The sequence below is a fragment of the Schistocerca serialis genome, chromosome 3 (genome assembly GCF_023864345.2).
Source record: "Schistocerca serialis cubense isolate TAMUIC-IGC-003099 chromosome 3, iqSchSeri2.2, whole genome shotgun sequence".
In the NCBI taxonomy this organism is placed as follows: domain Eukaryota; kingdom Metazoa; phylum Arthropoda; class Insecta; order Orthoptera; family Acrididae; genus Schistocerca; species Schistocerca serialis.
In genome coordinates this window covers 577,487,177-577,510,385 of record NC_064640.1, presented here as the reverse complement: position 1 = coordinate 577,510,385, position 23,209 = coordinate 577,487,177, and the positions used below count along the sequence as shown (strand labels likewise).

At 38.6% G+C, this 23,209-nt stretch overlaps 1 protein-coding gene across 2 annotated transcripts in view; it reads right to left on the bottom strand.

Annotated features, from left to right (window-relative positions):
- LOC126470467 (fibulin-1-like) overlaps nt 1–23,209 on the bottom strand; it is a 660,942-nt gene that overhangs the window by 342,890 nt on the left and 294,843 nt on the right. For both annotated transcript variants that reach the window (XM_050098327.1, XM_050098328.1), the window contains exon 8: nt 20,425–20,514. In XM_050098327.1, coding sequence (XP_049954284.1) covers nt 20,425–20,514 — 90 coding nt within the window. The remainder of the gene's footprint in view (nt 1–20,424; nt 20,515–23,209) is intronic.

Genomic DNA, 23,209 nt, shown 5'->3' with positions numbered 1-23,209 from the left:
CTGTATGTTTGTAAACACAATACAAGTCAGTCTATAATCCACTGAATAAAATTATTAAGTGATAGCTAAAAACATAGATTTCCTCATGGCTTTGGGATGGATCCATATCAAATCCTATCTGCAAGCAGGAAATTATATATGAGATGATTAGAATATTCTGTGAACACTACCATTTTGGGCACAAAAGACAATGCAAATAGGAACAACATGAAATCCTGCTATGCAAAGTTGTGTAAAAGTGATAATGTCAGATTTGGGAAAAGCACTATAGTTCAGAATAATGTCAATGAATATTACACTCACTTACTGACTGTGTCATTTCTAACTGTACAGTGAAATAGCACAAGATTTTGTAGTCATTAATCCCATTATTAATGCACACGTATTTTGAATTCTTTACCATTTTTTGGGACAATGAACTAATCTATCTCAGTCATCTTGAGTGCTAAAACAGTTCTCATCAAGCCTACCTTCCAATGATACAGTTTAATCTGCAAATAAGCTTAGAGAGTTGCTAACACTGTTAACAAAGTTTTTCTATTTAATGTAAAATACGGCAGTTTAATAATTACCTAGCAATGACTGTTCCAAAAAAGGCAACTAAAACTGGCTCTACAGGATTCAACTTATTTTGAGACATTATTTTGGGTTTTTCCTTCAGCTAGTGCAGTCAATAATTTTCAGAAGTGATCAGTTTCATGTGCTTCATCAACACAAATCAATCTTTGGTAGCTGTTGTGAGCAGAAGTATTGTGTATTTATCACTGCTGCTGCTGCTGAATGAGTGGCTTTATGAAGTCGAATGACCATGTATGGTGTGCAGGTATTTGAAGATTGTGTTTGGAACCACTAACTTTGCCTAGAATTCTTGACTTTGACACCTGGGGTTTCAGTAAAATTGGTCTTGGAGAGGACTTCAGCAGTTACCACCACCTCCTACATCACAGTTATCAGCAAAGAGAAGTGAGCAAGTATCCTGGACTCGAGGGGTGGAACTTCCACCTTCATGCACAGCAACAATGATGTGAGTACTATGCACTTGAGCTATGCTGGTTTTGGGCTGAGGACTGTTAAGTTATACAATTTACCTTCCAAACTTGAGCATACTATCTTGCATCAGATGTTCAGGTTTTGGGAGCCCATTGTAAACATAATGATTTGAATTAATTCAAATTACCACCTACAAAAACAATTAGTTCGCTGCATGGGCATAGCCAGGATTTCACTTCAGGGAGGATTCAACAAAACAGATATTGTAATTACATGGACTTGTAATAGAACACAACAAAAATCTTTTAATGCATAAATCACATTTACATAAGGAAACTGGAATATGTTGATTGACTAGTTTTGATTGTAACTAACAACTATCTTCAGATAATGATCATATTATGAGGGCATGCTGAAAAGTAATCCCTCCAAATTTTGTGTGTGTAAACTCCTAAAGCTTTTTAAATAAAACTGGTGTTATTAACATTCTACACATTTGTTTGTCATATCTACATATTTATTTGTCAACATAGTCACCCTGGCAAAGAACACATGTCTCCCAATAAGAGACCAGTTCATTGATACCAGCACCATAGAATGCTTGTGCTGCTTCATCTCTGTTAAGGTGTTCTGAAAGTTTTAGAAACAGATGAAAATTAGATGGGGCCAAGCTGGGACTATATGGAGGATGATCCATGACAATGAACTCAGGGCATCAGATTGTTGCAAACATCACAGCACTCATGTGGGGTCTGGCATTGTTATGCTGAAGGTGAAGATGCTTCATGTGTGGATGAACTCTTCAAAATTGAAACTCGATTACAGCACACTGTTTTTCATACTCCTGCATAGTTACATTACACACCATGTTACATGCTACAATTCAGAGCTCTCTGGTGGCAGAGGGCTGCAAATATGTAGACACAAAGAATAAAGATTTAGAATGTTAGTAATTTTGTTTTATTTAAAAAATTGTAAGTTTTCACATAAAATATTCAGAGGCATTACTTTTCAGCATGCCTTCATAAATGCAGGTTCAACACTAACTGTATGCACTGGTAATAAACATCATGCAGTGACATGCATTTGTGTAAGTGACATGAATAAGAAATTTGGTACTAAGTGTAATAACATAACTGAGTCTGGTTGTACACCATACTCTTATGAGACTTGGGTTGAACAAATTGCTTGTACCAGTGCAAATCACATCAATCATTAACTTGCAGTTGTATGACATTTTTTCCCTCAGTTAGCAATTCATACAGGTTATTGATTGATATGATTTGTATGGTACAACCAGTTTGTTCAATCTGTGTCTCATACTAGTATGGTGTATGGCAGGCTCTGTTCTGTTGTTACGGTTAGCACCAAATATTTTACTCATGTTGTTTTCTGCACAAATGCATGTCACTGCATGATGAGTATTATTGGTGCATCCAGTTTGTGTTCACCATTCTATGTGATTATGATCTCAAGATGGTTGTTTCTTGCAGCTAAAACTAACTAGCTTATTTTTCTTGTGTGAATGTGATCCAAGCATTAATAGATTTTTGAATTTTTTTTTTTTTTAATTTTATCAAATAATGAGTTAGTGAGTGGGAGAAGCATCACAATGACCATCATGAAGAGAAAAGTACATGGAAAAGAATTCACATCTTGCTCTATGCTGACAACACACACACACAACTTCCACTTAGTAGGTCCACTGATCATAGGGCATATGCAATGGTATAAGTAAGGAACTAAGTTTTGTGTTTTATGCATCTTTGACAGTTAAAGTCAACTGACATGGACATTTGCTCAGATTTGTCATTACTGGACAGGAAGGAAGCAGCATGGCCTTTGCAAGGAACTATTCTGGTATTCACCTAGTGTACACTGGGACTCTAATGAAAACTTAAATCTGGATGGCTGGCTCTGTGTTGAACCTGGATCTCCTGAATGTGAGTCTAGTACATTAGGCAATACGTTACCCCTCTCAGAGCTATGGTAGAAATGACAGATGAAGATTGCAAGCCTTCACGAAAGTGCAGAATAGGAACATCTATGTTTGAATGTGGTACTTATTGATAGTAATGGGGTACTTACTGATAGTAATGGATATGAAATTTAGTTAACTATGTTGTAACAATGTCAGATTACTAAGATTGGCAATGGCCAGCTACTGCATGAAGTTGACATTCTTTTGCTGACCCTTGGGCTGACTGGTTTCAACTACGGCTTGTAGAAGTTTTCTTGGCAGGTCTGCCCCCTTTTTCTAATTGGTGCTTGTCAGCAGAAGTCAGAAGTCATCGTGCTGTGTATGTTCTGTCTAAGGTCCTGTCAACTGTAACAATCAACTTACTAAGTGTTAATATAATGGAAGGAAACATTCCACGTGGGAAAAATTATATATAAAAACAAAGATGAGGTGACTTACCGAACAAAAGCGCTGGCAGGTCGATAGACACACAAACAAACACAAACACACACACAAAATTCAAGCTTTCGCAACAAACTGTTGCCTCATCAGGAAAGAGGGAAGGAGAGGGGAAGACGAAAGGAAGTGGGTTTTAAGGGAGAGGGTAAGGAGTCATTCCAATCCCGGGAGCGGAAAGACTTACCTTAGGGGGAAAAAAGGACAGGTATACACTCGCACACACGCACATATCCATCCACACATACAGACACAAGCAGACATATTTAAAGACAAAGAGTTTGGGCAGAGATGTCAGTCGAGGCAGAAGTGTAGAGGCAAAGAAGTTGTTGAAAGACAGGTGAGGTATGAGTGGCGGCAACTTGAAATTAGCGGAGATTGAGGCCTGGCGGATGACGAGAAGAGAGGATATACTGAAGGGCAAGTTCCCATCTCCGGAGTTCGGATAGGTTGGTGTTGGTGGGAAGTATCCAGATAACCCGGACGGTGTAACACTGTGCCAAGATGTGCTGGCTGTGCACCAAGGCATGTTTAGCCACAGGGTGATCCTCATTACCAACAAACACTGTCTGCCTGTGTCCATTCATGCGAATGGACAGTTTGTTGCTGGTCATTCCCACATAGAATGCATCACAGTGTAGGCAGGTCAGTTGGTAAATCACGTGGGTGCTTTCACACGTGGCTCTGCCTCTGATCGTGTACACCTTCCGGGTTACAGGACTGGAGTAGGTGGTGGTGGGAGGGTGCATGGGACAGGTTTTGCATCGGGGGCGGTTACAAGGATAGGAGCCAGAGGGTAGGGAAGGTGGTTTGGGGATTTCATAGGGATGAACTAACAGGTTACGAAGGTTAGGTGGACGGCGGAAAGACACTCTTGGTGGAGTGGGGAGGATTTCATGAAGGATGGATCTCATTTCAGGGCAGGATTTGAGGAAGTCGTATCCCTGCTGGAGAGCCACATTCAGAGTCTGGTCCAGTCCCGGAAAGTATCCTGTCACAAGTGGGGCACTTTTGTGGTTCTTCTGTGGGGGATTCTGGGTTTGAGGGGACGAGGAAGTGGCTCTGGTTATTTGCTTCTGTACCAGGTCAGGAGGGTAGTTGCGGGATGCGAAAGCTGTTTTCAGGTTGTTGGTGTAATGATTCAGGGATTCCGGACTGGAGCAGATTCGTTTGCCACGAAGACCTAGGCTGTAGGGAAGGGACCGTTTGATGTGGAATGGGTGGCAGCTGTCATAATGGAGGTACTGTTGCTTGTTGGTGGGTTTGATGTGGACGGACGTGTGAAGTTGGCCATTGGACAGGTGGAGGTCAACGTCAAGGAAAGTGGCATGGGATTTGGAGTAGGACCAGGTGAAACTGATGGAACCAAAGGAGTTGAGGTTGGAGAGGAAGTTCTGGAGTTCTTCTTCACTGTGAGTCCAGATCATGAAGATGTCATCAATAAATCTATACCAAACTTTGGGTTGGCAGACTTGGGTAACCAAGAAGGCTTCCTCTAAGCGACCCATGAATAGGTTGGCGTACGAGGGGGCCATCCTGGTGCCCATGGCTGTTCCCTTTAATTGTTGGTATGTCTGGCCCTCAAAAGTGAAGAAGTTGTGGGTCAGGATGAAGCTGGCTAAGGTGATGAGGAAAGAGGTTTTAGGTAGGGTGGCAGGTGATCGGCGTGAAAGGAAATGCTCCATCGCAGCGAGGCCCTGGACGTGCGGAATATTTGTGTATAAGGACGTGGCATCAATGGTTACAAGGATGGTTTCCGGGGGTAACAGATTGGGTAAGGATTCCAGGCGTTCAAGGAAGTGGTTGGTGTCCTTGATGAAGGATGGGAGACTGCATGTAATGGGTTGAAGGTGTTGATCTACGTAGGCAGAGATGCGTTCTGTGGGGGCTTGGTAACCAGCTACAATGGGGCGGCCGGGATGATTGGGTTTGTGGATTTTAGGGTCGCTTAGAGGAAGCCTTCTTGGTTACCCAAGTCTGCCAACCCAAAGTTTGGTATAGATTTATTGATGACATCTTCATGATCTGGACTCACAGTGAAGAAGAACTCCAGAACTTCCTCTCCAACCTCAACTCCTTTGGTTCCATCAGTTTCACCTGGTCCTACTCCAAATCCCATGCCACTTTCCTTGACGTTGACCTCCACCTGTCCAATGGCCAACTTCACACGTCCGTCCACATCAAACCCACCAACAAGCAACAGTACCTCCATTATGACAGCTGCCACCCATTCCACATCAAACGGTCCCTTCCCTACAGCCTAGGTCTTCGTGGCAAACGAATCTGCTCCAGTCCGGAATCCCTGAATCATTACACCAACAACCTGAAAACAGCTTTCGCATCCCGCAACTACCCTCCTGACCTGGTACAGAAGCAAATAACCAGAGCCACTTCCTCGTCCCCTCAAACCCAGAATCCCCCACAGAAGAACCACAAAAGTGCCCCACTTGTGACAGGATACTTTCCGGGACTGGACCAGACTCTGAATGTGGCTCTCCAGCAGGGATACGACTTCCTCAAATCCTGCCCTGAAATGAGATCCATCCTTCATGAAATCCTCCCCACTCCACCAAGAGTGTCTTTCCGCCGTCCACCTAACCTTCGTAACCTGTTAGTTCATCCCTATGAAATCCCCAAACCACCTTCCCTACCCTCTGGCTCCTATCCTTGTAACCGCCCCCGATGCAAAACCTGTCCCATGCACCCTCCCACCACCACCTACTCCAGTCCTGTAACCCGGAAGGTGTACACGATCAGAGGCAGAGCCACGTGTGAAAGCACCCACGTGATTTACCAACTGACCTGCCTACACTGTGATGCATTCTATGTGGGAATGACCAGCAACAAACTGTCCATTCGCATGAATGGACACAGGCAGACAGTGTTTGTTGGTAATGAGGATCACCCTGTGGCTAAACATGCCTTGGTGCACAGCCAGCACATCTTGGCACAGTGTTACACCGTCCGGGTTATCTGGATACTTCCCACCAACACCAACCTATCCGAACTCCGGAGATGGGAACTTGCCCTTCAGTATATCCTCTCTTCTCGTCATCCGCCAGGCCTCAATCTCCGCTAATTTCAAGTTGCCGCCACTCATACCTCACCTGTCTTTCAACAACTTCTTTGCCTCTACACTTCTGCCTCGACTGACATCTCTGCCCAAACTCTTTGTCTTTAAATATGTCTGCTTGTGTCTGTATGTGTGGATGGATATGTGCGTGTGTGCGAGTGTATACCTGTCCTTTTTTCCCCCTAAGGTAAGTCTTTCCGCTCCCGGGATTGGAATGACTCCTTACCCTCTCCCTTAAAACCCACTTCCTTTCGTCTTCCCCTCTCCTTCCCTCTTTCCTGATGAGGCAACAGTTTGTTGCGAAAGCTTGAATTTTGTGTGTGTGTTTGTGTTTGTTTGTGTGTCTATCGACCTGCCAGCGCTTTTGTTCGGTAAGTCACCTCATCTTTGTTTTTATATATAACTTACTAAGTGTGTTAGAAAAGGATTAATACAATTTCATCCTCATTACTAAAAATAAGTGTCACAGTTGAATGTATCTACAATGTATCTTCATGAAACATTGATACTTCCACATCTTCCATGCTACATCAAAAAATGCTAGTTGTTTATCTTTTGATAAACACTTGTTTCATCACCACAAAACATGCTATATCTGATAATTTGCCAATTTGATAAAAGTATTTCTAGAAGGATAGTTCTAGAGCATTAAAATGAGTTTTCAATAAGTAAAATAAAGTGTCAAAAAACTTAACGGTTGGTAAATACCACCATTTATCAGTTTTATGGATATTGCATTCTTAATGACTCTCAATTTTTTACCTTCCATCCAACATGTTTTTTCAGTATTTACTCTAGTGGTTTCATTCATTTACCAGTACATTATGTCTCTGGATTTTGTTGCTCCACTGTCAAAAACATGCTTTCTGCCAGGTATTTTATTGACCGCTGCTGAATTTGGCAGTGGAGGAGACACTAAGTGTATACTGAACATTTTTTATTTATGTTCATCGTGGAAGCCTATGCGATATCTGACTGTTTTATTTGTGGTGAAAGTGGACTGAGAAGATCTGACATAGCAAAGGAAAAAGGCATACAAATATTTATTGAGACAATTAAGATAAGAAGGGACAGTAACATGTTGCTTCGGTGAACTTAAGGCTTACTGCTGTTGTTCATGAGAAGTGCTGAAGGATCATTATGCTAAAAAGGGTATGGTGGAAAATGAGTCCCACATTTATCAATCATCTTTTCAAAAACTTTATCTTGAAACAAACTATTTATTTTGTGGGGAAGATGCACACAGATAGGATTATAAGCACATGAAAAACAATAAACATAACTTTTTTGCACTCATCTATTGATCTTGGTTTTTGAGATATTTAATTTTGAAATCAGGAGCTCCTTCGCTAGACAGCCTGTATAAAAAAAAATCATAAGTAAATAGTAAGAAGTAACAACAGAGTGGGCTTCCAGGAATGAGTGTCTCAAGTAAAATTTCGTGTAGGACCAATTGAAGATCATCTTGTTGTTGAAGATAAATACAAAGGTAATTGTGCAGAAGGATTTTTCAAATATGATGTTGCAGTTCACAGTAGCACTGGACAACCAAAAGCACATGAGGCATCTGCCTGGGCAAATTTCATTTTTGAGCATTTGGAAGCAAATGAAGGAGAATGACAGTTCACACTCTACAATATTCTGAAAATTATATTGGATACTTCCTAAAGATGAAGATGAAACAAAAATGACTGTTCTAAAAGTTCTATGAAGATTTGTTATTCATTGGAAAAGTAAATCACCTTAAGAAAATCATATGTGCTTTCGAAACACAGGCTATTCCACCTTTATGAACATGCAGTATGAGGCCAAAAGTGAAGCCCAAAAAGAAGGAACAGAACTGAATGGTTGAAACCATTGCTGTAATTATTGAGGGCACTAGATCATGAGTTTATGAAGTGGAGATGTATCTCCCTTCAGACATGTTCTTAGATAAAGTTGAAAGTGGCATCCAAAGTCACTGAAATAATTTTTTTGGGTGATCATTTGTCCAAAAAAGAAAGAAGACCATTCAAATCTAAAGATCACAGCCAACTGCAGGCACACTCTGTTATTTCAGCTGCAAGACTGAGATACTTTGTTGTTAATACACAACTAGGTCTTGAGAAAATGGTACATAAAAAATATTTTACATTTACAGAAAACCCACAACAACAACTGACATTATCTTAAATGCAACCTCAAACTACCTGCAGAACCACAAATAAGCAGCAGTCAAATACATGTTAAACAGGCTGAACAGGAATCCCCTAATCATTTCTGATTATCAGAAAGAGCTAGCCATTATAAAACAAATAGCACTAAAATGGACACAAAGAAACAATGGTAGATAAACTAAACAAAAAAATAAAGAGATAAATAATGGAAAAACTGACTAAACCACACTAACTCATACTACTTGCACCTCAACAAAAAAGGGCATACAATGACCTACCACAACAAATTCACACATAAAATAGGTAACATATTCAAAAAAATAAGGCATAAACATTACTTACAAAACAAACAACTCAATACAAAAGCACATCCCAAATTTGAAATCAAAGCCAGACAGATACGAACAATCTGGTATCTATCAGCTCAGTTGCAGAGACTGTGAAAAGATGTACATTGGAATGACTGGCAGGACATTCCACACAAGATATAAAGAACATAGCACAGCATTTAAATATGGTACAAACCATTCAACATTAGCAAATCATCTAAAATGAGAACACCATAAAGCAAGCAATATTGTAAAAGTTATGAATATTATAAAAATTGGTAAAGACAGACACCTCCTCCCTTTCCAAGAAAATTTCCACATACAAAAAGCATTAACACAAAATAAACAGTTGCTCAATGACCAAATAAACATTGGAAATCAGACTCTATATAAAATAATTGATGAAATTACATGAAAAAGAAAAGAGCCTTTTCCATTCTTCACCCCCTCCCATTCTCCCATAACCCCCCACCCCACTCATAATTTCATTTCATTTCTTGCTCCTCACCATCTCCTCTAACTCACACTCCATCACACTGCTATACACTTACATCTGCTCATCAAGGTTTTTCCCTCCCTAGAAAAAAATCCCCCAATCACTATTCCTTCCCTACTCTTACATAGTATATAAATAAACAGAAACATAATTAAATATAACTACACACATACTATAATCTAATAAAAAAAAGGTTGTAGGTCAAAGACAAAGTAGTGGAAAGGTTATGTTGGGAACATTACAAAACACAAACCACAACACATACCTAGGAGTAAAAAAACAAACAGAATACAGTGTGGTGCATAAAAGTGTGTTGTGAAAAACATAAGAAATGTGTAGTGCTGCAGAACAACATAAAATTAGACCAAAATTATCAGTGTCTAACACAGCAAAACAATGATGAGCTAGCAGAAGGCATTTTCCAATGTAAGCAAGGAGTCAAGAGAAAATCACTGTAAGTACAAATCAACATATTCTTAATGAACTGTTTTTTTTTATCAAAAAGCAAATCAAAATGTAAATAACTTAAATACAGACCACTGAGGGTGCTTTACCTTAATAAATTGAAATGCGCCTGGTGAAAAAAATCATGCATTTTTGTAATTGCAATGACAGAACAAAAATACCCTCAAGAATGGATTAACAGATCATGTAGATGTGCTATCAGCTTTTGAATTAACTACATAATGACAACAGACAGTTTGATGTATCCCGTATGCAAAAAACAGTAGAAACACTCTACACAATTCCTTTATCCAGTTTTTGTTCAACAGTTTGGACATCCATTTGACAAAATTAATAATAAACATACCAAAAGACATGTAAACAAATTTTTGTCCTTTGTTTAATGTTATTCTGTTAATTTTATTGTTTCCAAAATTGTTATATTGATGCATGTGATATCGATTAAAAAAATAAATGGCAATACTTATTTTACAGTTACATTTCTCTTTCTTAGATGTTTTGAAAACCCCTTTGATGCTTTACTACTTTCTCTTATAAAATTTTGCATCAAGCTAGTCATGTATATCATATGGCATGTATTATATGATGGGCTTATTTCAATAGTGGTACAAGTACATTTTTGTTCATTCTGAGATACAGGGTTCTAAAGTTAAATGAGCACTGAAAATTCTGCAGTTCAGATACCAGAAATATTCAAGCATATGGCTTCTTGCTAGAGATGAACCTTTCTTTCTGTTTGTTTCAAATACTCATTTCAGAAAAGCATCAAAGACAGAAAAGTGGAGGTAATGGACTTGTACCACTATTGAAATAAGCCCTTCATATAACTGTAAAAATAATAATAATAATAAGCAGAAAGGAAGGAGGAAGGGGATTCATCGACATAAAAAAACCTACATTATGGACAGGTAGACAATTTAAGAAAATTCTTTCTAAAACGAGCAGAAACTAGCAAAATACACAAAGCAATCACTCATATAAATACATCGGCTACACTACTACAATTTCATAACCACTTCTACAACCCTTTAGATCACATAACATCAACAGATACGAAGAAAGTAAATTGGAAAAAGAAAACACTACATGGCAAGCACCCGTATCATCTAACACAGCCACACATCGATCAAGACGCATCCAACACGTGGCTAAGAAAAGGCAATATATACAGTGAGACGGAAGGATTCAGGATTGCAATACAGGATCAAACAATAAACACCAGATATTACAGCAAGCATATTATTAAAGATCCCAATACCATAACAGATAAATGCAGACTTTGCAAACAACAAATAGAAACAGTAGATCACATCACAAGTGGATGTACAATACTAGCAAATACAGAATACCCCAGAAGACATGACAATGTAGCAAAAATAATACATCAACAACTTGCCATAAAACATAAACTAATAAAACAACACGTTCCCACATACAAGTATGCACCACAAAATGTACTGGAGAATGATGAATACAAATTATACTGGAACAGAACCATTATAACAGAGAAAACAACACCACATAACAAACCTGACATCATACTCACCAATAAAAAGAAGAAATTAACACAACTAATCGAAATATCCATACCCAATACAACAAATATACAGAAGAAAACAGGAGAAAAAATTGAAAAATACGTCCAACTGGCTGAGGAAGTAAAGGATATGTGGCATCAGGATAAAGTTGACATTATACCAATTATACTATCAACTACAGGAGTCATACCACACAATATCCACCAGTACATCAACACAATACAGCTACATCCAAACTTATATGAACAACTACAGAAATCTGTAATTATTGATACATATTCAATAACCCAAAAGTTCCTAAATACAATGTAACATATACCGTACAGTTAAAAGGAAGTCACGCTTGATGAAGGTCCGCGTCACTTTCCATTTTTAACCAGACCTAAGGTCTGAGAAAAATAGAAATAATAATAATAATAATAATAAAGATGGATTGTAATATTTCACACACCAGCCATTTCTCTCTCTTGCATAATAATAATTAATATACACATATAAAAGACACTCACCATTGTAATAACAATAATTTCTGCAGTTTCAAGGAACCATAACAAAGACAGTAGTTCTGAGCTGCTGCCGTGTCAACAAATGATTTTTTACTGTGTCCAGCCTCAACAACGGGTGACAATTAGTATGTATCTGAGTGGTGTCTGTTTTGTCAGATATGTCCAACACAACAGACATCACATGAATCTACACATATTTACAAAAGGAGATAACAGCTCCTCGATGTTTGTTGCAGTGCAGATGCATGAACATAGTCCGAAATCCTGAGGGAATCAGAATTTGTGAGCAGAGAGTTTAATGGATGAGAGATGCTGCATTGTATCATGTGATAAGTTAGAAATTTGATTCAGTCAGGGATCATGTCTAGATGGCCAGAGCATTTAAGCAGCTGCTCATGAGAAGTGGTACATCCAGGTTTGAGTTCTGGTACAGCGCAAATTTTCACCACTGCATAGCACAATGCCATGTGCAGCTAGCTGTCATGATTTCCCACCCATACTTCTTTTCATTTACTTTCTATTCCTATATCTCATGTTTACATGTGACAATTAGGGTAGCCCTCATGCAGGGACAATGCTACCTGGACTTCATTTGACTCCATACTAACCACATTGCTTTAAGGCTCAAAAAGAGAACACGACAAGTGGTATAACCCAATTTCACAGAAAGTTTGCTCATTGGAAGAGGAGTCACAATATGTGAACACGTATCCTGGCTTATCCATAGATACTCAACTGTTCATGAGAAAATAATGGTCAAAGCTTTTGATGAAATTTAGATGCCCTTAAGGACACAATAATCTCAGCTGAAATGGTGGCACAGTGCCTGGGATTGTGACTTCTAACATTTGTGCCTTATGTTTGAAAGTCGATTATTGTTTTTATTATTTTTTATATTTTATTTATCTACTCATGTCCATAGGAGGTTACTACACAAAAGTGTCTTTTCAAGTTAGGGGATACAAGGGCATTACATTAATTGCAAAATCAAAAATTTGGTTTCACAATAAGGGATATACATTGTTGTTCATGAAAAATGCAGTCTTCATTAAGATTATGTTTTGTAACTGACTGGCCAGTGCAGTACTATGTGAAAGGGTGGAATCTCTTAGCATTTAAGTAGAAAATCAATATAACCCATTTAGCTTACCACACCAAGCAAAAATTTTTTTGGTTAGACTAAATGGATCCTAAAATGTCAGAGGAATTCTAATACCATTATTCTGTTGGCTACAACACTTAGAATGACAACGTGTGCAAAGTGGACAATAACACTGCAGGGAGGAGGATCTTTGAAATGAAATCTGCGGCAAATAATAAAAGGGATATAATGTGTTTTTTATAGATTTAAAGTGACAAACAACATATAGAGCCCTTGCAGTGGGAAAAATAAATTTATTTTTGACTGAATACCAAAAAAATGGGCCATACAACTTGAACAAACCATAGACTATTGATCTGGTGATTCTTATTTAATTGTTTCAAAGTGTTATATGAAAAAGTTAACACAATGAGTTGCCAGTTTGTTTCCTGTAACTGCAATCTTACCTCTTTTTGTCTGGCCTTCAAATGAGAATGGTTAGCGACTAAAAAATTCATTAAAAATTCAGTTATCTATTCACAGACAGGTGGCTCTGACCAAAGGAAGTGTTTAGCAACTGGCAGGCTATATACAAGTGGTAGTCATGAATTTTTAATAACAACCTAAAAAAAAGGTTACATGATAATTTTTCAGTTTGTTAGCAGGTACATGTCTGTATAGTTCTGGAACACAATGAATCTACCATGCCAATGCCACAGTACCACTGCACACCATAGAGGAGCCAACAGATAATAGCACAGCATATTGATGAAGTGGAATATTGTTACAGTAATTCAATATCAGCAGCAGTGAAAATGATGCAGGAATCCAGAAGACTTAATTATTAATGTGCTGTGGCATTTTGCTTTGGATCCTCTAGTGGCACTCTCTGAGATGCAAGTATTTCAATATTTACCAGAAGTGCAGATATGCACCTACAGCAGAGAGAGAGAGAGAGAGAGAGAGAGAGAGAGAGAGAGAGAGAGAGAGAAAGAGAGAGAGAGAGAGAGAGAGAGAGAGAGAGAGAGACAGACAGAGAGAGGGGGGGAGGGAGGGAGGGAGGAAGGGAGAAAAAGAAACATTGTGGGGGCCAGGGAGAGAGAGGGGGGGGGGGGGGGGGAAGAAACTTCCTTTTTTACTTTATTTTATTATTCCCTTTTTTCAAGGTGCTAGTTAAATCTTTTAACTATTCCTCATACTTGGCACATGCACGGAAGAAAAAATGAAGAAATATATAAGTTTGATATCCCATCACTTATAGACCCATTACAATCAGACCACAAATGGTGTGTGAATTGCACATGACGTAGACATTGTTTTTTTCAAAGGGAAAATCTCAACATTTCCCTAAAGTTATTTTTACTTAAATCAGAATAACAAAGTGACTGACATTTTCAAAATTACAGAGTAGTAACATGAACAAAACTGAGCATCCAGGTGTGTGATGGGGTGATACTGTATATTTGCTTTAATCAATGGACATGATAATGCTGTGAAAGCAACAGTTGTGTTGTTACTCTTAATATATAAGAATGAATGTGATTTGCAGGACTGTGATAGTCACATCATTTTCAGTGCACTTTCCCTGCTAGCTTACACTGAGTAAAACAGTGGAAAATCCATGATGGTATGTAACAATATTATGAGAGGGAAAGTTGCAACTCACCATATAGCATAGATGCTGAGTCACAGATACGCACAACAAAAAGACTTTCACAACCATTAAGGCCTTCTTCAACAATAGACACACATACTCACACACACAACTGTTGACTAAGTATTGTTATGTTGAGTAAATACGTCACACAGGGAAACAAAGACCATTTTAAAAATCAATTACAAGAGTTATGTTATTGGCTTCAAGAATCATACTCAGTTGCCTGATTCATCAGGAATCTGAAATAAGAAAACAATATGACAAAGATGAAAAGAATAAAAGGCATTACTAGGATCACTCTATGATGGGCTGTTGCTGTGGTAGGAATCTCATAAACAATCAGCAGTGAGTCTGTTACTCTCTCCTACATATAAGGAAGAAAGAAAAATCACAGTTTATCATCCTGTTGATCATGGTGTCACTAGAAACTGAGCACATGCTCGTACAGGAATGGAAATCAGTCCTGTCCTTTTCAAAGGAATTTTATCAGCATTTTCCTTAAATGATTTAGGGGAACCACAAAAACTTAAATCTCAATTTTCAGGCATGAATTTGAACTGCTATAATTCCAAATGCAAACCCAGTGTCTCACTACTGTGTCACCTCACTTGAAAACTTAAATCTGGATGATCAGATGGGGATCTGAAACTTGCTTCTTGCAAATGGGAGACCAATATCCCAAAACCACTGTGTCACTACACATCATGGTATACGGCAAGATGAAAGGCTGTAACACAGAAGTAGCAAAGGGAAGGCTTTGACAAGTATAGTCTAATTTAGATGTAAAACTATGAGTAAATCCTTTTTCAAGTATAAGTGTATTTAAGAAAAGGCAAATATATGGAGTAATGAAAAAGAGCCATTACGAAACTACAGAATAAACTACAGAATTAAGAAAAACAGTAAGAAAAGAAGAGGGCCACATACAGAATATGAGTAAATGCAGAAAAAGAACAAATAATAGAAAAAAGGAAAATCAAATGAGAAAAATAGAAAATGACAGAAGTACAAGGTGTACAACTTTGCTTCCGCCATTTGCCAACAGATGCCAGGTAAGTAACAGTCGAAAGAAACAGATCGCAGATGTCAGGCAGTTAGCTTGGACTTTGGTCAACATAACCTCATTCAAACATTAGTCAATTTGTGTCTGCATCATAGAGTTGTTCTCGACTGAAAATGTCAGTTTACGAGTCTAATTCTCGTCATTTGTGGGAGGTGTTACTGTTTTTTTTCAATATGAAGAAAACAGCGGCTGACTCTCATCTAATGCTCTCAAGTATGTATGGTAAGGATGCTATTTGTGAAAGTATGTGTCGTAAGTGGTTTCAATGCTTCAAGAATGGTGATTTTAATGTTGTAGACCGGCATAGTGGTGGAAGAGAGAATATTTTCAAAGATGCAGAATTGGAGACATAGCTGAGTGAAGATTTGCGTCAAACTCAAGAAGAAATGACATGATTAGTGGGAAACACAGTAAGCCATTTCAAAATCTCTCAAGGCTATGGGCATGATTCAGAAAGAAGGAACTTGGGTCCCGTGTGAGCTGAAACCAAGAGACGTTGAACGGTGTTTGTGAACAGTTGTTTTAGAGGCAAAAACAGAAGGGATTTCTTAATCGCATTGTGACCAGGGACAAAAAATGGGTTCATTATGAGAACCCTAAATGCAAAAAAACATGGGGATATCCCACCCATGCTTCCACGTCGATGGCCAAACCAAATATTCCTGGCTCCAAGATCCTGCTCTGCATTTGGTGGGACCAGCTCAGCGTTGTGTACAATGAGGTGTTAAAACCAAGTGAAACAATCACAGGTGCTCATTATTGAATGCAATTAATGTGTTTGAGCAGAGCATTAAAAGACAAATGGCCGCAATACAGCGAGAGGCACGATAAAGTGATTTTGCAGCATGACAACGCTCGACCCCATGTTGCAAAACTGGTCAAAATGTACTTGCAAACATTAAAATACGAAGTCCTACCCCACCCGCTGTATTCTCCAGACATTGGTCCCTCTGACTATCACCTGTTTTAATCAATGGCCCATGGCCTGACCGACCAACACTTCCAATCTCATGAAGAAGTCACAAATTGGATCGATTTGTGGATCACTTCAAAAAATGAACATTTTTTTTCGACGTGGAATTTATACACTGCCTGAAAGATGGGAGAAAGTAATGGCCAGTGATGGAAAATACTTTGAATGATACATGTGTAACCAATTTGTTTTATTAGAGCCTCAAATGTTGGGGAAAAAATGGCAGAAGCAAAGTTGTTCACCTTGTAAATAAAGGTATAAAATAAGTACTCTTTCTCTCTGCAGTGGAGTGTACAGTGTTTTGAACTTATTCTCAGATTAAAACTGTGTCTTGGGCCAGGGATCAAACCTACTACACTGTTTCGAACATATTCCCAGATTAAAACTGTGTATTGGGCCAGGGCTCAAACCTGGGACCTGAGCTTTTGCAGATAATTCTGAACCATCCAGGCATGGCTGCTGTATATCTTACTGGACAAGTTTGGATCACTCAGTTGATAATAGTATTGCTTACAAAAGGCAAGGTTCTGGATTTGAGTCCTGCTCCTGCAAATATTTTCAGTATGCAAGTTTCAAGTAACAGCAGATCAATGCAAGTATAGTGCAGAGATTCAATGTAAATAAAGTAGAAATCTTAACAGTTTTGACATTCCGGTATAGGAAAGTAGAATAACACTCTTGTATTGCAGAGTATGTTGTACAGTTTTGTACTTTACATCATCTGTGACTATGCCCATTAATTTCTACAGAGTGGTGATGGCCTTCAATCAAGGACACATCTGAATCCATATATCTGTCTTCAGTCTTTGACATTGTGCAGCAGCTTTAGTGTTTTTACCATCCAGTGGGGCATTTGAACATCCCTGTAATAAACTGTTTATCAGCTGCTATGGAATATATTGTCTTTGGTAAAACTTAGGATAGTGACATTAGTCAAATAACTGGACATATGGAGGCTTTTAAGCAGTCATTCTTCCTGCAGTCCATATTGTGACTGAAATGTGAAAAACCCTAACATGTCATACCATGCACTTCAATGTAGGTTACTGAATACATGTAGATGTACAAGCTGAAACCATTTTCCCTGAAACCCAAACAATCCTAATATGAGCAGTGTATTAATATGCAATAATAAGCATTTCTGTGGCAATAAATGTATTCTCATTTCTTCCATAAACTTACTGTGCTATGATTTCCCCATTGGTAGCATGATAAAGTTGAAATGCCAGTAGTATTATGGTTGGTGTCAGTAATGGTAAATAATTTGGTATGAGAATCCAGTTTTAGGACTGTTTTAGCCCAAAAACTTATATCTATGCAGTCATGGGAAAAATTATATGCAAGTTTAGAAAAAGCTTGCTTGCACTGCACATATGACTTTAGTTTCCAAAAAATTTCTTACCCTCTTTTACATTGTTTTAGGATTAGTTGATAAAGCAGTTTGAGTCTGTGGAATTTGGTTGCATTGTTATGGGACAGTCTGGGTTTAACCAGAAACAGACATGACTCCAAGCTTTGGAACTGTTTATTGCACATTTATTAGTATATGATGTAGCCAAGGATTTAGTTAGACTCCATGTTGGGAACTATTTATGAAGTAATGGAGTTTGCTCAAGCCAAGACTCATTTTTAGTGAATGACTTTAAGTTATAATTCCACTTAAGGGAGACATTAAAAGAAAGTAACTCCACAATCATTTCCATTGGCATCCACATCATCTTCTGCAATATGATGTCATTTGGATATGGTAAGGAGGGTTTGGGGAAGGCACAATGCTCCCACAGCTGTTGTCAGCTTTCCAGAGCTTGAAGCTGCTACTTCTCATTCAAGGAACAGAGGCTGAATGCATCTGTTCCTGTCCTACCACCAAGGAAAACTACCTTCATGTGGCAGGCAGACACCCTGACCTCTTGGCTATAGAGGCAGATCCGAGTGTGGATTTTGCAAGGTAATAATAAATAAAGGGATTAGGGATATCAAGTCCCGAAATGAAATTAGAGTTTATTTTCACAGTATGTTATGTTTGGGCCACAGCTATGAAGTTCAGGTACCCTTTATGAAAAAGTTAATATATCTCCACCCCTATGATTAAAATGATAAAACAATAATAATATGGTCATTATATTAGTGAAAACTCTTTGAACTGCTTCCAGGATCATTAGTTATTGTTACTCTGAGACAAACAGAACACTGGGATGTGGAATGCTGGAGTGCGTGTTGTTTAGCCATCTCTCAGCACCACAGCTTGTGTGCAGGAGTCAGCTGGGATTTCCTCAGTGGCTGCATGACGTGGTCCACAGTGTCTATAGCCTTGGCAGAGACAGATTTCCAGCATTAGTGCAAATGTCTCCCTCTGACTGTCACTGTGCAGCAAATCAAATTCTTGAATGTTGTGTGAACTGTGGTAAAGTCCCTTCCATGAAGGCTCGCATTGAAGAGTCTACCCTCAAATTTTGCAGTGAAATCTATCAAACAAAGTGAATCTCTCCCCTTGCACTCGCAGGTGTCTTCATACATCTGATGAGTCATCTCAGGATATGCTTCTGGTAAACTGTTTCATTTTGCAATGGTTTTCACAGATATTTCATAATGTCCTCTTTTTGTGCACTAAGATCACTCATACACTTGCCAGGAAAGTTTTACTGTGAAAGCATTCTTTTCTTGTGCCAAGTAGTATTTTTTCAGATACCTAAAAATTCTGTGACCAGCGAATATGTCATTTTGACAGCTTGGTCTTTGAGAACTTCCTTTTGCCTCCGAACTGTATGTGATCCTACAGCTAGCTATAACACGTACTGGCACATCTCAGTCCCATCTGCCAATGACTCTTTGAGTCCCTCCTGTGGTGTGGTAACTTTCTCATCTTCTCTGTCTGTGGCTTTCATTGAACATCTCCAGACTCCTAACAGCTATCAGCAGCTAAAGTGAGCTGTGCCTGGGATAGTACTGTGGGGCGACAAAGCTTTCCCCCTCTGTCCCTGTACAACAGGCATCCTACTTCGTGGGCAATAGGTGTCTCATTTGTCTCTTCACTATAATGTCCTGTCATTAGCAGCACTTGGATTTTGTTAATTGTTTAAAATTTTGAATGTTTTCTATTTCACATTTCTAACCCTATATGAGGTACACAAAAACAGCACACCAGTTGATAACCTTCTGAGACAGACAATTTTTCCTGTACTACTTCAGATTTCTTTGATAATATATTCATTACCTCTTATTTTGCTGTCAGAGAATTTGTTAGATTGTGTTCCAGTATGCATTTTATGCGTGTGTAACATTTCAACAGTTCTGTGTTATTTCTACACTTGAGATTTACCTTATCTTATTTACCACAATACCGGTGTTTGCAGATGGAGCATAAACCAACTCTTATGCCTTTTTTGGAGCACATATTACATACAAAATGACCATATATTAACAAATCAAAATTATATGTTTTTAGAATTGTATTATCTGGTTCCGCCTAGCATACATCATGTGTAATTAATTCAAGTGAAAAATAAGCAAAGGCAATATAACTACACAACAAATAATGATGAAATGTAGTGCAGGACCATTCATATTAAGCTTCTTACAGTTTTCATGGCACCAAAACTTGTTAACCTATGATTTACTTTTTATACTTTATGTATTAAACTAACACCTGTTTGGAGTATCTTGAACTGAGCTTGTACTTACCATCACACAGTTGTGAAGATATGTTATATTTGTAACCAACAGGGCATCTTCCCAAATTCATATCACTACCATCATCACCTATACCATCCCCTGTAAATGAGATCATCATAAATGAAGAGAAATTTCAAGAAAATCCTAAAATGAGATAGTTCACAAGTATTAATTAATCCTGCTACAAAAGTTTGGTTCCAAACAAGTAACATATAAAGACAAGGAAAATATTTTTCAGTTATCACAATTTTTTAAAACTATTAAATTTGTGTTCATTCACATCTGAAAACAAGATTTACTTTTTCTCTTGAAGCATTTATTGCCAATGAAAAAGCATGTAAACATACTGAACAATATTATAAAAAGGATAGTTGCTACTCACCAAATAGCAGAGACACTGAGTTGCAGATAAGCACAACAAAAGAATGTCACAATAAAAGCTTTTGGCCAACAAGGCCTTTGTCAAAAATAGATGACACACACACACACACACACACACACACACACACACACACACACACGTAAATGCAACTCACACACATAACTGCAATCTCCGTCAGCTGAAGCCTCAGTTACTGAAGATTTATAAGATGTATAAGAAGTCTTCCCCAAACTTCAATAGTTAAAATATGGGCAAATGAACTATATCATTGACATGCTTTCTTGAATATGACCCATATGGTGTCAGTCACAAAACTGCAATCACAGGTGATAACACCAAGAATGTCAGTACTAAGAAAATGGATGATCAAAGAATAAAAGCATATAAAATAGCTACCACCTCAGGCAAATTGGAAGAAATAATGCAGTACACTTTTGTAGAAGAATAGGCCATGCAAAGACTTCCCACAAGATGAGTATCATATTTGTTGATGCTAGTCAACAGTTTGAACTGGTTTGAAATGAACCCAACTGACTTTATACAATGATTGACTACTGCAGGTGACACATGGGTTCAACACAGCATGCCAGAAATTAAACACTTATAAAAACAGAGGATAGAAGCCACTGATGTTGCACTTAAAAAAGCTGATTCCATCAAGTGGACTGCCTATGACTAATATTTACTGGAATATAAAATGAGTTGTTATGTCTATTGCATCACAACATTTAGAATAACTGGTAAATACCATAATGGGGTCAACAAAGGACAGACATTGCTATCTCAGAACCTGGGTGCATACTAACTATACAAATACTTTGCAAGAAACTGTAATAAATAATTTCCCATGCGAAATAGTCAGAAGTTTTATTAATAATGACTAGCAGCTAAAGGTGATCCTCTTTGGAGGGTCTGATCTGTCAATAGGCTGTTTTTGATAATTCACTTCCAGGCAATGTAAGAGAAAAGCAACTTTTGTCCAAGTTATTTAGATTTGACATACTGCTTGGGACTAACCAACACCCTCTGAACAAATGACACATAAAATGAAGTGTAAATATTATCTACTCATCAAAGACATGTAGGACAAAGTACACAGATCTAAACTGGGGCTAAAGGAATGATTTAGGTCCCCTGCCATGCTCCTAAGGAACATACATTCCTATATTGGGGGTGCTAATCAAGAAAAATAACAATAAATAGTGGGGTATGCTAGAAAAGCCATGCAATCTGGTTCGAATACATCATTCGTAAAGGCTAACAACTACAGTAAAATTTAATAAGTTACTACTGCTTAATCAAGGAAGGCCCTCACTCACGGTGGAGTCTTTGGACAGGGCAGACTACGAATGGCTTATGGCCTTTGTTCCTTGTCACTTGGTGGTAAATGGGTGGTGCAATCTAGGAATGGCGAGTGGCTGTCTGTATACTGGCTTGGTGGCAGAAGTTCCTAGGTCAGTTCTGTGTGTGATCTGGGTACAGCAGTGGAACATTCAGAAGAATAACATGTGAGGGTGGCTTTATGTGTATGGTAGAAATGTTCCACCATGCCGTTAGCTGCAAGGTGGTAGCTGGTGGTATGGTTGAAACTGGAGCCACAGGTGGCTGTCAGAGATCTGAAGAGAGTTGAGGGGAACAGGTTGCCACAATCTGTAGTGATGTGTGGGCATCCAAAGCAGGACACCCAAGTCCGAACAAAGGCAGCAGCCACAGTTTCAGCTGAAATGGCAGGGATAGGGGTGGCCTCCAGCAAGCAAATAAATCTGTCAGTAATTATCAACAGATACAGTTATCCTTTGGAGGAGGGTAGTAGGTATCTGTATCAGGCTTTGTACAGCCGCAGTCAATGGAAGCACCTTGAGGAAATACAGCTTGGGAAGGTGGCATGGAAAACACAGCAGCACTCTTCTTGTTAAACAAACCATGACAAAACACTGACTGCTGTTCACGCATACTCTGGCAAAGTGTGCCAGATGACGACGTGAGCCAAGTGGTGTTCTGTGGGATGAGCTGCTGAGAGCATGGCTGGGAGTTGTTGCCTTACTGAAGTGGAAGAAGAGACTGCTCGAGTGATGGTACAACAAGTGGGACATCTAGAAAGTGTGGCCATCTAAGCTCTACCTCTAGCAGAAGTGACCAGCGAGAATGTTGGGAGCTGTGGTGATACCTGGGCTGGCAAGAGCTTGGTTGATCACTGTTTTTCAGTCTGTCTAGCCCGTTGTCTATTGCTACAGCTGGATATGATGGAAGGAGTCACCACAGGGCTGCATAAAAGTGCACTTTTGGTACAAAAACCACTGCCAGGCCAAGATATTTTCTCATTGATTTTGTGATATTTCTTTTAGATATTGCTATAATGAGTGAATAATATGAAGGCATGCTGAAAAGTAATGTCTTCAAATTTTTTATGTG